General features: G+C 40.5%; 2 protein-coding genes across 2 annotated transcripts; both read left to right on the forward strand.

Annotated features, from left to right (window-relative positions):
• Window positions 1–356: 356 nt before the first annotated feature.
• On the forward strand, window positions 357–3144 carry LOC124689344 (protein Abitram-like). The gene is made up of 7 exons (XM_047222893.1): window positions 357–528; window positions 977–1025; window positions 1351–1477; window positions 1555–1625; window positions 1713–1785; window positions 2474–2596; window positions 2698–3144. The coding sequence occupies exons 1-6, from the start codon at window positions 357–359 to the stop codon at window positions 2585–2587; spliced, it is 606 nt and encodes a 201-aa protein (XP_047078849.1). The 3' UTR covers window positions 2588–2596; window positions 2698–3144.
• A 9267-nt stretch (window positions 3145–12411) lies between these two features.
• Window positions 12412–12912, forward strand: LOC124689345 (probable ADP-ribosylation factor GTPase-activating protein AGD6). Its single transcript, XM_047222894.1, has one exon. It carries the CDS (start codon window positions 12412–12414, stop codon window positions 12910–12912), a length of 501 nt encoding a protein of 166 aa, XP_047078850.1.
• Window positions 12913–15505: the final 2593 nt, after the last annotated feature.

Here is a 15505-nt window from a genome sequence, read left to right on the forward strand (position 1 = left end):
ATTTGGACGATTGGTCCTCAAAATAATTTTGGAAAAACGAATTTTAGAAAAATAAAAAGTGAGACAACTCACCCTTCCCTTCCGTGTCATTCTCTCTCATCTCTCATTTCCACTTTTGCTTTTTTTTTCTTCTTTGCGCCAAGTGATGAGCAGAATACTTTATTTAAAGGAATTCGTCCAGCTTCAAAGCCCATGCCTTAGGACCGGTCCAGATCAGCCCACCTGTCGCTGACACGAACGCCCGGCCTACAAACCCAAGCCCACCAGATCACGTCGACTACTCCAGCAGCCACCCACGCGCGCACAAACCGCGCCGCCGCCTGCCACCGGACTACATCTCCTCCACCGCAGCTCGAATGGAGGGACAAGACGCAGCGGTATGCGCGACCCCGGTCAACGATCTGGCGCCACGGGAGGCAGCCTCGTTCGACGAGGAGACGCGGGCCCTCATCGCCCCGGACGCCGGGAGCCTCCCTGCGACTCCGCCCTCCGCCGTCGAGGCCAACTTCGCGCGCTACTTTGTCGCCGGTAAAAGAGAACACTCTCAACTTCACTACTCTTCCAAATGATAAACCTACAACTATTGGGCTCTGGGTAGCATTTGATCTCTGGAAGATGTGTTTGCTTTAGTCTCTCTGTAGTGTGTATTGCCTAACTGTTTATGCATATGTTGAACTATTGGGCATGGACTGGTTACATGTTTGATACAGTTGTTTGTGAAAATTATCAGCTACCTTGTTATTTAACCAAGGAATTTATTCATCTCCACCTAATGTATGATGTTCTTTCCTTCTTAAATAAAGCTTGACAGGATATTTCGTGTTTCTCTGTAGAGAGTATGCACTTTGCACTCTGGTGCTGTTTAACAAATTATTGGAAAAACTAACCTAATGCACAATTTAACTATCATGTTCGAACTGGTTTCAAGAACTCTTCTTCAAGTCGTCAAATTCATCTCTGTTTATTTTCTTGGCAGATTATCTCAACCCAGGACACGATCAGTACGTTTACCGCCATCCAAACGGGTAGGTTTTCAACAAGTCAATGCTGGCTTTCTCAGAATTATAGGCAATAAATGGTCTTTTGACGAACTTTGCATATTCACTAGTTGGATCTGATGCTAGTGATTATTTCCAGGTAGTAGACAAAGATGAGTCTATGTATGCATGAATAATATCGCTGTAGTTATATTTAATCTTTGACAGATTACATTGTTCTACTGTCACTTATTTCTGATGCAAGTCTAGTGGCCAAGGGCCAATCATTATTCTTATACTCGGCGCATGTTGACATTGGTGAACAGGCAGGACCTTTACTCTCTCTGGTTTCTTTTTTTCCTCAAAATTTTAGGTTGTGTGTGGTTGGTTTAGCTCCAGCCCATGCTGCACTGAAAGAGGAAGGGGGAATAACCGCTGTTGACTTCAATGTTGGGAAGACAGATCGTAGTGAGATAAAAGTCACTGGGAAACGAAAAAGGGTAATTGCACTAGACATATGTTCTCTGTTTGATTAATTAATTAGCAGAATTATTTGATGTATGTTTTCCTGCTACAGAATGCACAACATTTGCAAGAAAATTCAGTGTTATGTAAAGTCGCCGCAACTGATAAATCTTTTGTGGTGAGGTTGGTCCGCTATATCTCCCAATTGATTATGCTCGATGACATTTTTTTGTTTTACACTGAAGTGTTGTTCATGTAAAACTTTCACAGGTGTTGCGTGAAAGGTTCACTTTTGGAGGTCAATGACAGATTGATCAAACAACCCAATCTGCTTAATACCTCTGTAAGTAACTCAATGAGAAGGATGATTTGGCTGCTTTGCTATTGGTGTGGCTTGTCTGTAGCAATATTGTAATAATGGTCGGGCCTACATACACAAATCGAACCACCTATATATTTTTAGTTGGTACCAATTCTCTCTTACTGAAGATAGTTATCTGGTGCAAACTTCTTGTCCTTGCACACCTGAAATGTTCAACTTATTTCTATTCTAAACTCAATGTTGGTATCGTTCCCTGGCACCGAAAAAGAGTTCAAACTTGAGAATTTTGGTTTAGCATGGAAAAACTTGCACTTTTGCATATATGTATATTATATTACATTACTAATGTTGAAGCATGTCATGTTTTGCCCATAAGTGCGCACGAAACCTTGCATGTGAATCAAAGTCTGTGGATTATGAGATGTTTGCCTTTATTTATATAACATTCTGATTGTGCACATTAGTTTGCTTTGTTTACTGTATTCCTTTTATTTTCTGAAACGAGGCGAAAGACATGATTTGTTTTGTAGGCAAGGAGAAAATTTAGGACAAATTGCCGGGGCCACAGCCCATGCATGTTACAGCCAAATCTCTCATAATGATATGCTGAAATGTTTTGCCCACACATTTGCCAAAATTTTCAGTTTCTTCCTTGGCTTATTGATGTTTACCGTAGTTTGACCAGCACCCTTTTCCTTTCCACTTATAGGCTGACAGAGAAGGATACATAGCAATTTTCATGCCGAAACCAGCTGACTGGCTCAAAATTAAGGATAAATTTCTTAGTTTCGAGGACTACAAGAACTTGAGAGGAATCTCCTGACACCAAAAGGTATTCATGCAATTTTAGACCCTTTTGATTTCCTGACAAGCGACAGCAATGGCCTTGGACGAGCGTGTGTCTGGACTTCTGATTCATTTTTATGCTTGCAGAGCATGACTGCCAATTGTGTATTGTTTTCTCAATATGGAGCTGGTGCTCAGATCTCAAGACCATTGGCCTGATCTCGTGATGCCATTTATTTTCTTCGGAATTTGAGAGCCAAATCCAGATAAATGAATCTTTACCAGCGATGATATTCAAGTGCAGTTGAAGCCTCATATAGTTACCAGGGAGGGAGTCTGTGGGCTTTTTCTAGACTATTTTGATAGTACCTTAATTAGTTACTGATACTCACAAACACTTCATATTCTGTCCAAGTGCAAAGCTAGCTTTGAATTCGCAATCATTTGAAACTCATAAAAGCTTATGCATTTGACTCCTTACTGTACAACTTTATCGCCTCCCCACAGGCAATGCTTGTGAAATGGATGTTAGTGTTTTTTTTGAGAGAGAAATGAATATTAGTTTGATACAAATATTGAAAAGAGGTTCATTAAGTTTGTGTGGGAATTTGGAGGCTCAATAGTTTGCAACTTTAGCAAGTTATTTTTTCTTCTTTTCTGTTTTCATTGATTGCTTCTTATATGAGAGAATAGCCACAATACCACTAGTTAGAACCGAAAGTTCCAAAATACCACTAGTGAGAACCGAAGTGCCAAAATACCATCAAGTTTCAGTTTTTGTATGCCAAAATAGCACTCCCGTTAATAGTCAAACGGAATCTGTCGGTCAACATAGGGAAGCTGTCATTTTTTTCGCCTTGCCAAAATTACCCTTCAGTCAACATAGGCGAGGAGTATCTTTTATCTCTGTCACAGAACAGCCACTGCCGTGCTGCCTCCCATCCCATTGCTCCACCGTGGCGCCATGCTCCGCTCCGCCATACCCGCCGCCGGTGATGCCCCACTCGACCTGCCAACCCCCAGCCACAACGGCCCCACCTACTCGTGATGCGTGACGTCTGCCGCGGCCTCACCTGCGCCTGCGCCGACGCCTCCATCTGCTCGCACCGCGCCGCCTCCTATGCTCCCTGCCTCCCGCGTTCTCCCCTGCTGCAAGACAAAGACGAGGGCGTCGTGACCTCCCCTTGCTGAAAGGCGAAGACGAGAGCGCTGCGACCTTCACCTGCAGTGTGGCAGTGCCCGCTGTTCGCTCCGCGCCCGCTCCACGGCTCCAGTGTATCCTTCTACACACAGCACACCAAACCTCTTGTTCCTCTTCTGTAGCAATCGATTTATTTTTGTGTGCTATGTTTTGTGTTGGAGGGCATTTGCGTCTATGTTTGAGAATGTTTGATTCAGTTACAGACTAGTGGTATTGTGGCATGAGAAACTGAAATTGAGTGTTATTTTGGCACTATGGTTCTCAATAGTGGTATTTTGGAACTTCCGGTTCTAACTAGTGGTATTGTGGCTATTCTCTTCTCTTCTTATATACATTCTCTGACATCACTATACTTCCATTGGAAATGTGATAACTTATCTATGGTCTATCAAAACAACAACACGATTTTACATTCGATTGGTGTACTAATCAAGAGGAACTACATAGAAATAAAAATATGAAAATGAAGTGGTTCTCACTTCTCACATTTGGAATTCAATAAGGCAGTGTTGCAACCACATTGTCATTATGGCTAATTGGGTATGAATTTATGATTGTGTTTTTTTACGAGTATGAAAGATAAAAGAAACACTAAAAGATCAATGCCAAATATTCGAGAATAGATCGTGTAGACATATCATACTGTGAATAAATCCTTATGTACATACACCTTAGTGGACAATCATGTACCATCAACTTTTACTCTTACTCGCACTTAAGACGAGCAACCATATGATTCATGTAAGTGTCACAAATTAAAGAGGGAGTCCCACTGGAGCAAGCAGTTCAAGCTGAGACGCTACGGTCACAAATCGAATCAACAAGCACAAACAAGGGCGGGGAGGCTCATGCTGCACCTAGCCGATCAACGAGCAAGTCAGGAGCGGCAAATTAGCAGAGGATCTCGCCGCCTCTGCCGCTGCCTCCACCGGTGGTCTAATGCTCGACCGTCAAGGGGCCACGAAGTGTGCATCCCTACTCCTACTCCGACAGTAGCACCACTTATTGGGCAGCATTGTCATCTCCATAGACGAGGAGCACCCCATTTGAGGTGATAAATGCTATACTGAAAGGTCTGGATCTTTGCTTATGACGGCAAGACCCATGCCGACTTGGGAGACGTTGATCTCCCACCGCAAGGTCTTGGTGGCTCGCTTATGAGAAGTGGGTGGTCCCTCCGCGCCTTGTGAAGCAGCTCCTACGTCCGGAGCGCTCAGTGCTTGAAAATCTCAAGGCGGGCCTGCACAATTGTCGCTGGGATGCTTTCACGTCAAGAACAACCGCCCATATATGGACCAGCGTCTTGCTGACCTCCCGTCTCTTCGTACCAAGTAGGACTTTGCTACAATCCACGAGGAGATGACAACGCACGGCAGGGCCCATTTTGATCTCCTCGTGTATTGTATAGCAATCTCTTTCTACCTGGCGCGGAAAGTTTTGTACTAGACACAATATAGTTCACCTATCATTAATATGAACCCAATGTTTTTGTCTTCCCTGAAGTGAATCAACCTTGCACGAGTGAAGGAAACAGAAGCCATCCCAAAGTTACAACTATTCAAAAATCCAACATTGAGCTCCCTAATACTCAAGAAATTGACTCTTGTGGAACTTAGTCATCACCACATCTTTTTTAAGTTGTCTTGAGAAAACAGTGTGCATATACTTATACGAGAAAACCATATTATAATGGAATAAAATTTAAAACAAATTATAATGCATTCAACTTTCAAACTCATAACCATTCATAAAATAGTGTTTGTGTAACTTATGACTTATTTGTCCAATTCATAATAAAGCGCTCTTTATCGAAAAAAATCTGTCCAGTTCATTGAAGTTATCGAGACAATTTATCATTATCTAGCAGCAATATACTAATGCAATCCCTCCCCCTACTTGCAAGCGTGTCGTAAAAAAACTGTAAAAAAACCCAAACAATTGGCATGACTCTATGATTTATAAAATCTAAAATTGCACCGTCATATACTCTAAGCATAGTAGAGAGGTCTTGAACGTGCTTGAGTTACTTGATCAAAGACGTTTCAGCTATGCGATGCGAGATTTAATTACCTAAGAAATCATTACTAGCATGATGCTAACCAATCTATTACAATATGATAATAAACGAACCCAATATTTTCAAAACATAACATACGAACTTCAGGTTGTTGCACTCATTGTAACATATCAGTCAATGAAAATAGATCATGATTCAAGGCAAAATGACTAAGATATAATATATTACAAATTTCCAGGTGAGGCCAAAGGTCTCACCCCCGCCCCCTAGTATGCATTCATGGATGGACGATGCCCACTGCTTAGGAAGAACTTTTTTTTAAGATTTTAGTCGGTTCTATAGGCGTAATTAGTATAAAATTATGTATCCATCGATTTTAATTGGACAAGTGGGTTTCCAAATCAACACATGAGTATATATGTTCTGGTGACTTGAGTTGGTTTTGAGCCAGCTAGGATGAAGTCGTTATTATTTTCTAGGTTGTATTGTATAGTTTATGCAAATTACATATCAAACAATAAATATTAAATACACAATGTTAAAATCTTATTATTTTTTCATTCTCATGTGTATGTTATATTTAGTTCTATTTGATACTAGCTAGGTATACAGAACACATGCATTACCTTTTAATTGTGGAAACCACACAAATATGAAAGATATATTTGACAAAGATAGAAACATTAAAAGATTAACGCCAAATATCCGAGAATAGATCATGTAGACATATCATATTGTGTATAAATTCTTATGTACATGCACCTTAGTGGAAATCATGTGACAGTCAGAAGTTTACTTACACCTAAGGCGGACAACCATATAGTCTAGAACCCTCCAATTAAGATAGGTGTTAGATGACAAGCTTAAGAGACGTTAGCAGTATATTTAAGGATACTAAAATGAATCAAAGTGCATTGTGATGTATTTATAAGTGTCACAAAATATTATGCAAAGTCATGTTTTTGTAAAAAAAAAAATCTTGAATCCCAAAGGGCTCAACTTAATGAAATATTTTTGAAGTTACAACGCATCAAAATAAAAAAAAGCAATGTAACATTTGATGTAAGATGTAATTTCATTTGGAATTGTATTTGTTATGAAACAATACGATTTATGACCAATGACATTGTAACTTAATATTTAGCATTAATTTTTTGGTTAATTTTGTTAAGTGTGATTGAAAATTTTAGTTGTTAATATATTATGTTGTTAAAAACAACTAAAAACACCAATATATTCGTCTGAAAGCCTACCAATCCCAAGAAGCTTGTTGGCTTAAATTATAATAATGTCAAAATGTAACATTTTAGAATGATATAAGTTAAGCAGAATTCCAATAATATAGTTGACTCCTTAAGGTTGCATGTCCCACCACCGGCTTGGGCGATTAATGTTAGTTTTATGCAAAAATTTAAAAAATCACTTACTTTTATATTTTGTTGGAAATTGGAGCCGCAACGGTTCATTTGCTTGTAACTTCCCTTACTTTATGACTTACTTTTTTTATTTTTGACTGATGTATTTTTGTACATGACCTAGGTGTTTTATTTTGGGATATTCCCAAGTACCAGAAATAAAAAATAAGTCATCTGGCCATAGGTACATGCATAGACTGCGTGTAGTCGTGATCAAGAAGGGATGGTCTGGTAGATGTGGAAGCAACCCAACTAGCCAGGCACCACCACATCAGGTGAGTATGGCGTCACTTCGCACGTCTCCCTCTGACTCCAAACTTTGAGCTTCTACACCAAAAACGAGGCATATAGAAGTCGAGCTACTTGAGGTCTTGGAAGCCGTCTCTCCCCGCAAAGTATAATATTATTAAATTAAAAGCATCGAACTTAACTTAGTGATTTTCTTAACGAATCTCCATATCTTTCCTTTTACGGCGCCTTTGTTCCATCTTGGGGAGAGCAGGTAAACATATCACATCAATTGCCACTTTTCATGCTCAATACTTGGACCATGACTCCACGAGCGCGACCTGGTTGGTGGCCGGCAATGTCTGCTTGGTGTTTTCTTTGTAGTTCACGGGCATTGGGAGCAGGATGAAGACTAGATCATCTATCTGCACGGTTGATTAGTCATGTAACCGTGTAACTTTCTTTTCATCGTTATTAAGGTCCCTCAGATGTGTAGTTCTGTTCATACACTTAAGATTACCTTAGTTTGCCTATACGTAGGACAAACTTGACGATGTCCTGCCACACGTGAAAGTGAGAAGTAGTGTGGAGCAGCTAGTACAAGAGGTGTTGGAGGACACCGCGAGTGGTACTCCGGCAGTGCAGTCAAGCCTACACCCCCTGCAGCGCCAAACGTAGACGTGCACGCTCCGTTGCCCATCCTTGCGGACAAGAAACGGCCATGCCGACACCGGTAACTGTGACGATGTGGTGATTCACAAGAACCCCAACTTTTGCCTCCTCGTCGCATGCACTATTTCGGATTTTGTTTTTCATTTGGTTTAGAGCATCTTATCAATCCTCTGTTTTTTTTCTTCTTCAGGCACATCAAGTTATGTGTCCAATATCCAAATCTACTACTCTGTCGAGGCAAACAAGCTCATGACTTCCATTAAGAAGTACCAAAAGGTCATTTCTGAATAGAGCGGAGAAGCTCAGTCTAGTTCAGGTGGTGAAGCCTCCAAACCCTCAATACTAGTCCGACCGCTCGGGAAGAACGTGAAGGAACCACATGCGATGAACCACTTCCCCTCATAGACGAGGCGCATAGACGAGGCGCACCCTATCTGAGGGGCATAGTGAAAGGTGTGGATCCTTGCTTATGACGTCAAGCCCCATGCCGAGTTGGAGGCGTCGACCTCCCACTGGAAGGTCACAAGCAGCTCCTACGTCATAGTAGGAGCACTCAGTTCTTGAAAAGCTCAAGGCAGCCTGGAAAAATGCTGCTGGGGTGCTTGATCGCCTCAAAGAACAACCGCCCATGTATGTACCAACATCTTGCTGACCTCGTGACTCTCCTATCAAGTAGAAAGACACTGCTCCATACATGGGGGTTCGTCTTGAGGAGGTCAAGTCACCCAACGACATGTGTGAAGGCTGCCTCGAGCTTCTCAAGCAGCTGACACACCTCCTCTAACGTGGGATTCTCCAAGTCAGATGGGAACTCTCGTAGTAAAAGAAGGGGCCCACACCTACACCGTGACCTATATGGCTATATCAGCTCAATAGTGTGCTCTTCGTCTATGGGTTGCATCCTCAACGCCTCTTGTATCTTCTCGAGATCTGAGAGGAAGTGATGAATCATACTTGTTCTCTCCAGGCGAAAGGATGAGGCTGGGTGATGTGGAGGCCTCGGCACGAGAAAGATGGTTGATCTTTTCAAGTGGAGCTTCACAGAAGACATTTTGGTATTTCTGGATGGAAGGCACGAGCTCCTTTGCCACGGGAGAGTAGTAGTTTTGAGTCCACATCACTTGCTGTGCCTCAAGAAGTACACAAAGAATTTTTTTTTTTTGATAAGATACATAATCAAATGGACAGAAAAAACAGTAGTGTGTACCATGAGGAAACAACCTGGGCTTCTTGTGAACGATTGCAAACAATGTCACGATTAATAGGTGTTCCAATGGGTTCTCTCTTGAACCCAATCATCTCACCTACTATAGGCATATCTGCGTCCGTTGGGGCTGGCGCTGCCAGGAGTGCAGGCCTGTCATCCATCATCTCACCTATTAGCTGCTCCTCACTGTTGCTTACCTTCACATGTGGCAGGACCACCATCATGCATGCAAAACGCTGATGGAAGGCAACGAATATAACCACACCGATTAAATTGGAGGTGCCTTGTGGTGTAATCCGCATGAGTAATTAACCGATAGCCTTTCAAGGCACTGGAATCTCAGAGACCGCAATCGCCAGTAAGTCTAGCTGAGAACTAACAGGTCACAGAGCACAAAACATCGGGAATTGTTTTATCTATAAGATAAACGAAAATACCTTTCACAAATCTTTTGTTTTCCTTGTATATTACGGTACACTGGCAGAAACACATACTTTTTCCCAGTGCACTAGAGAAACACGTGCTTCCATCACTTCTCCCCGAGTAGTATGTTTTTTCGTGTTAAACACTCCCCTATTTGTCTATGCAAGCTATGACATCATAATACTTCTAGATATAACTACTAGCACAGTTTCTATGGTCTACCAAAGCAGCAATCCAGATTAAAAGCATAGAAAGTTGACATAATATTAATGTACTATCCGAGAAGAACTATGCTAAAAACAAAAAGATGAAGATCAAATTGATTGATGTTTGAAACTTCAAGAAGGCAATGGTGCAATCAATGAACCAACAAGCAATGCACATCTGTCATTATAACTGGATCAGAGTTTACACAAAAGATTGTATGTTCACTTGCCTAAGCTATAGCATGTTTCAATTCCTGATGAAATCCAAATAGGGAGAATGTTTCCTTCCTTCCAAACAAATCGTTCCAGACTAAGGTTATGGTGGATGACTCCATCCATGAATGGAGGATTCGCCGGGTCTCGTCCCCATGGACTAGGAGGACACATTGCCCACCCTTGAAGCAGCCAGGCTCCCTGAACAGGGACGGCACCGCCCTCCCGTGCTCGATGTGCTATTCAGCGTCGCTGATCTTGAGGAAGACGTTTAATCCGAAGCATGTTCCCGCTTCTCCCGGCTCTTTGTCCTTGATGCTTATTTCGCCACCCATCAAATGTACCTTATCAAAACAAGAACAACAAATAAGTAACAACATTGTAAGAAATACAAAGTAAATAAAAAAACATCACCGCCAGCAAAGTTATACATAGCCTGCAAACCAAAAAGTACACTAATACACAGTTGTCTCTAGTTTTTAAACCTAGTGAAAAATAGCTTTTTCGATCAATATATAGCCATCATAATTCACAAACCAAAAAAATATACCGTTATTTTTACAAAAGTTGCAAAAGGACAAAGAGTATAAATTTTACTAGTCTATAATTTATGCGTTCAGTCATACAACTATTTGATTGGATCACAATAAAAAGCAAAGGATTTTCTGGATCTAAAACGCAATACTGCAATTCCATGCCCATTTAAATACGATGTGATTTTTATTTCTTTGATTGCATCACAAAGAAAACAAAGGGTTTTCTAAAGAAATCAAAGGATCATTTCCAAGAAGGTTGAGTGGATATAAAATTTATCATCAATATAGTGCAAACGAATCCTTAGAAATATGAAAGCAGGAACATTTTAGTTTTCACCAGAAATTCAGGATTTTATATATTTCTTATTTTTTTAAATTTAAATTAATAATTCCTTCCCGCATAAAGATTACTATTAATTAACCATAAAGGTTAGTAAATTTTTAGATTTACAAATTTTCAGGTTTTAGATTTTGCAAAAACAAATTAAAATTTAAAATATATTTAAAACGTAAAAATAAATACAAATTTATTGTTTATTTATTTATTCAATATTATTTTATCTTTACTTTTGTTTATTAAAATAATCATGTGGAATTCAAACAATAAAGAAGTGTGATATCGTGACCAACATATTAATAGGATTGATATGATACTACTATCAATAACATGCGCGCGAAGCACTTGGACGTGAGATGGGAAGGAACTCGGAAGTTAAGCGTGCTAGTGCTGGAGTAGTGGGATGATGGGTGACCGAGCGGGAAGTTTGATCATTTGAATAGAGATAAGTGTAGTTAGAGACTAAACTTGTCAAATAACTAAAATATTAGAAATTCTAAAAAATAGATAAAAAGAGGGAGTGGAAAATAATTCCAAAAAATATATAAAAAGAGGGAGTGAAAAAATAGATCAAAAAATTTGATATAAGAAATGGCACCGGTATCCTTTAGTACCGGTTCGTGTTACGAAAGGCCTCTAGCCCCGCGGGCTCCTCCGTGTCCACGTGGAGGCACCTTTAGTACCGATTCGTAAGGAACCGGTACCAAAGGGGAGGCTTTAGTCCCGAATCTTTAGTACCGGTTTCAAAATCGGTACTAAAGGCCCTCTGGAACCGGTACTAAATGGGGGTTTTCTACTAGTGAGTCAAAGGTACCTTGATTGCTTTGCCTGATTCATAATATGCAAAAGTTGAATTTCACTAGTCTAACTTATCTTGAGTGATTGTCCTGATTTGTAGTATGCAAAGGTGCCTAGTCTAATTGATCAGGGAACTTGAAATGTTCTTTGTTCAGACTGCTCATCTAGTGTCATGGTAAAACTTGTTGTAATAATACATTTCACCAAACTCACCTGAATACATACTGTTATGATAGAGAGGTATGGTCTCTCTGGAGCAGTCTTAACTCGAGAAATTAATCTCTTATCATCATTATTTGTACTGCACGTGAAGTTGAACCACCTTTCTTTTCATAGTTCATACTTCACACTTCCTTGATTGAGCATACCTTGTCACATTCATTTCTCAATGGGAACAATATTACTCCCTCAGTCCACAAAAGGATGTCTCAAATTTGTCTAAATTTGTATGTACATCTACGCACTAAAACATGTCTAGATGCATGCATATTTTGACAAAGTTAAGACATCCTCTTGTGTATGGAGGGAGTAATACATTTATATCATTTGTCTAAGTGTTTTATCTTTTGTTGCATTATTATTTATGTTTGGAAATGGTGATTATCTGAATGCAGATGAGCGAAGGGGGCTACGATCAGAAGTTGAATGAAACTATGAATGTTGTCACGAGTAAAACTGGAGAGATTGGAAGCAGAACCTGGGGGATTGTGAAAGGAGTGATGACATTGGCCTCGCAGAAGGTGGAGGGGTATGCCAATGAAGGAGTTGTGGGCGGTGGCTGGGGAGACGATTGGCAACAACAAAGGACGCAGAACAACAGTGAGCCGTACCATAGGTATGAGCATGAGACCAGCAACGACAGAAACACCTGGAATTCTCCTCAAGATGGATCATCGAAGAATCATAATTCCATTTCTTGGGATGATTGGGATGAACAAGACAAAAAGGCCGAGCCTGCACAACCAAGCCAAAGCAGCGACTCATGGGCTTGCTGGGATCATGCGAAGGATGATGGCTTTGATAGTTACAACAGTCATAGCCCCAGCAACAAGGGGAGCAACCAGAATGGGACCTCTGGTGGGTCATATTGGAATGGCGGCTTCCGCTGATGTTGGTGTTGGTGTCTTTGTGAGAGCTATATATACTTTGAGAGTTGTTATAGGCCAGAAAATGTGGTTATCATTATTCAGGATACCAAAATGTGGGACTAAAAGAGTTTGTTTTTTTGTAAGTTGTCAAAGATTGTTGTGTAGTGGTGGCATGTTCCTATGGTCAAAGTTCATTTGAAACTGCCATCCCAGATCCTAAGAAATTTCTCGAATTTAAATTGTAATCTACAGATACCTCCTTGCAAATTCTTTATTCATTGTACTGATTTGTTGTAGTTCCTAGTCTGGCAAGTGGCAAAGTTGGGGTGCACATGCACTCTCAGTTGTTCTGTATTATGGGTGGGGTGTAATAGTAATTGCTTTTGTTTGGCGCCGATCCACCAATTGATATCCGGTGCTGCTCTTGTTTTTAATGATTTGCCTTTGGTTAGCTGATTCCAAGAAGAGGAGCTGACTGGGTTCCCACTTTTGGAAGTTGGTAATGGTACCGTCGAAGCTTGGAAACTGCAGAGTGGATCCAAGAGTCGGCACAACAACCCTATAGCCTTACTGGAAGGATCAGTCAACTCGCCCTATTTTGTAGATGTATGGCCAGAGAGGGGACATCAATGACGCACAATTGATGTGGCTCTTGCTTAGTTGGAGCATGCATGTGCATGCCAACCTTACATCCAGAACTCGATTATGTTTGTCCTCCGGGTGGAGCATTAGCTTGAAATTCACTTTTTTGCATATGGACGACATATTTTCTACCATTGGATCCAATATAAACTATTCTCTGTAACTATTTAGAATATGCAGGATTGATCAAGTGTCGGTGTAGAATCTGAACTCACACCAGGATGAAGTGGACAACCAGGTTTGTGCTACTCGAAATTCCTCAGTTTTTGTTTTCTCATTGGTAGACTTAGCTAGTTAGTTATGTCTTTTGTTTGCTCAAGATTCGGCAGTTGAGAGCGGATTGAAGACATCGGACATATCTTGCGAGGCCCCACTCTATATCTTCTGTAGTCTCATTTTGTGTAGTTCACTCTGGTAAGATGTTGTAGGCTTGTAGCACCAAGCAAACACATAAACAATATAACCTCTGCTGCATGTTGCACTAAATATTTTATTCTCTGGAAATTCTAATTACCTGCTAAAGGTTACACTCCACTTCAGTTTGGATCCTAAAATATCATTATTAACTACATAACAGTTACCGGATACATGCCACAATCATCATCCTAATCTTCTATATCTAAATAGCTAGCCCCCACTACTAGATTTCTCTAAAATTCTATGCAGCCACATCACCCCAAATGCCAAATACTATGTGCGGTACCTCTATAGTTCCTCCACAAACGTTTCGGTTTTCTATCTCCTAATTATAACCAAAAACTGAAAGCCATAAATCTCCCATAAGCCCTCTTTGGTTACCCAACAATCAAGATTGCACTTCACCTCCCCACCACCATATGGATGTCCCGGCAGCTCCCCTCCTTTGTCTCCCATCGTCATTGCACTTAACCATTATTTATCCCCCTCTTCATCCTTCTCTTCTCTCTCACAACATCATCTAACTCAACGATTTGAGGTTGTAACCTGCTGGAGCTCTTCAATGTAAAGAACATGGAATATTCATGATGAGTGGCTCTGCCCAAGGCCCATCCCTGGAGACCATCCATGCAGGTTTGGGATCCAAGACAACCCTGATGACTTGAATATAACAAAGTTCAGTACTTCTGCTTTCTTGTGTTTTCTATTTCTTGATGTTTTGGTTCTTCAAGATTATTTTCTTCATTTGTTTCTTAGGGACCCATTTGTTTTATTTGTGCCCTCATACTCGGTGAACTGTTTACAGTTAATATAAGAGACGAACTTAAGTTTTTTAGCTGTCAAGGGATGAAGGATTGAAGATTCTCTTGACATCAACTGATGAATGAAGGTAGTCAGGTATACAAACGACCTATTCTACTGAGATTTCCCATTCCACATCAATGAAGCATCACCTTTCTTGATATCTTCTCTGATTTTCTATTACAGGGGGCAGTAATAATTTTTTTTTTTGCGAAATGGGGGCAGAACTGTTCACCAAAGCCATATTTGTTAGATACCGTAGTAGACGTGTGATAAACTTATTACTGGCCATTATACTATATAGGGTCTGTTTTACTCATTTCCCAGCAGATGTACCTGTATGGTTATGTGGAAATTAGGCATTGCGTTAATTATTGAATTCTGTTGTAAATTCAGGGGCATACGTTTCAACAACTTCTCTCGTCAAACTCTTGCAGAATTTGGAAGAATGGTGGCACAACAATTTCTGCAAATTTATTTCCTGGGACATAATAATGTTTATAGTCTAACCTATTGTTATTTTTCTAAAATAGTATATTATGTAACTTTCTCACCAGTACTATGTTTCAGCATGCATTTTCCAAAACCCAAATGTCATAATAGTATATTATGACACCCTAATGTTTATGGTCTAACCTACCTGTCTCCTTTGTATTTAGGCACACACTTTCGCCTTCTTTGAGCTCATCGCCGCCGTTATCGTCACAGCTGCATATACACGGTGGATTGCCCGGTTCGGTCGGCTAACTAGAAA

This window comes from Lolium rigidum, chromosome 2 (assembly GCF_022539505.1).
Source record: "Lolium rigidum isolate FL_2022 chromosome 2, APGP_CSIRO_Lrig_0.1, whole genome shotgun sequence".
Classification (NCBI taxonomy): Eukaryota; Viridiplantae; Streptophyta; class Magnoliopsida; order Poales; family Poaceae; genus Lolium; species Lolium rigidum.

What these genes read in the sequence shown, in the direction of transcription:
- LOC124689345 (XM_047222894.1), top strand. Translation starts at nt 12,412, where the DNA reads ATGCAGATGAGCGAAGGGGGCTACGATCAGAAGTTGAATGAAACTATG.
- LOC124689344 (XM_047222893.1), top strand. Translation starts at nt 357, where the DNA reads ATGGAGGGACAAGACGCAGCGGTATGCGCGACCCCGGTCAACGATCTG. An exon ending in GTTTACCGCCATCCAAACGG is followed by an intron (nt 1,026 to 1,350) that starts GTAGGTTTTCAA and finishes TCAAAATTTTAG; the next exon opens with GTTGTGTGTGGTTGGTTTAG. An exon ending in CCAATCTGCTTAATACCTCT is followed by an intron (nt 1,786 to 2,473) that starts GTAAGTAACTCA and finishes TTCCACTTATAG; the next exon opens with GCTGACAGAGAAGGATACAT.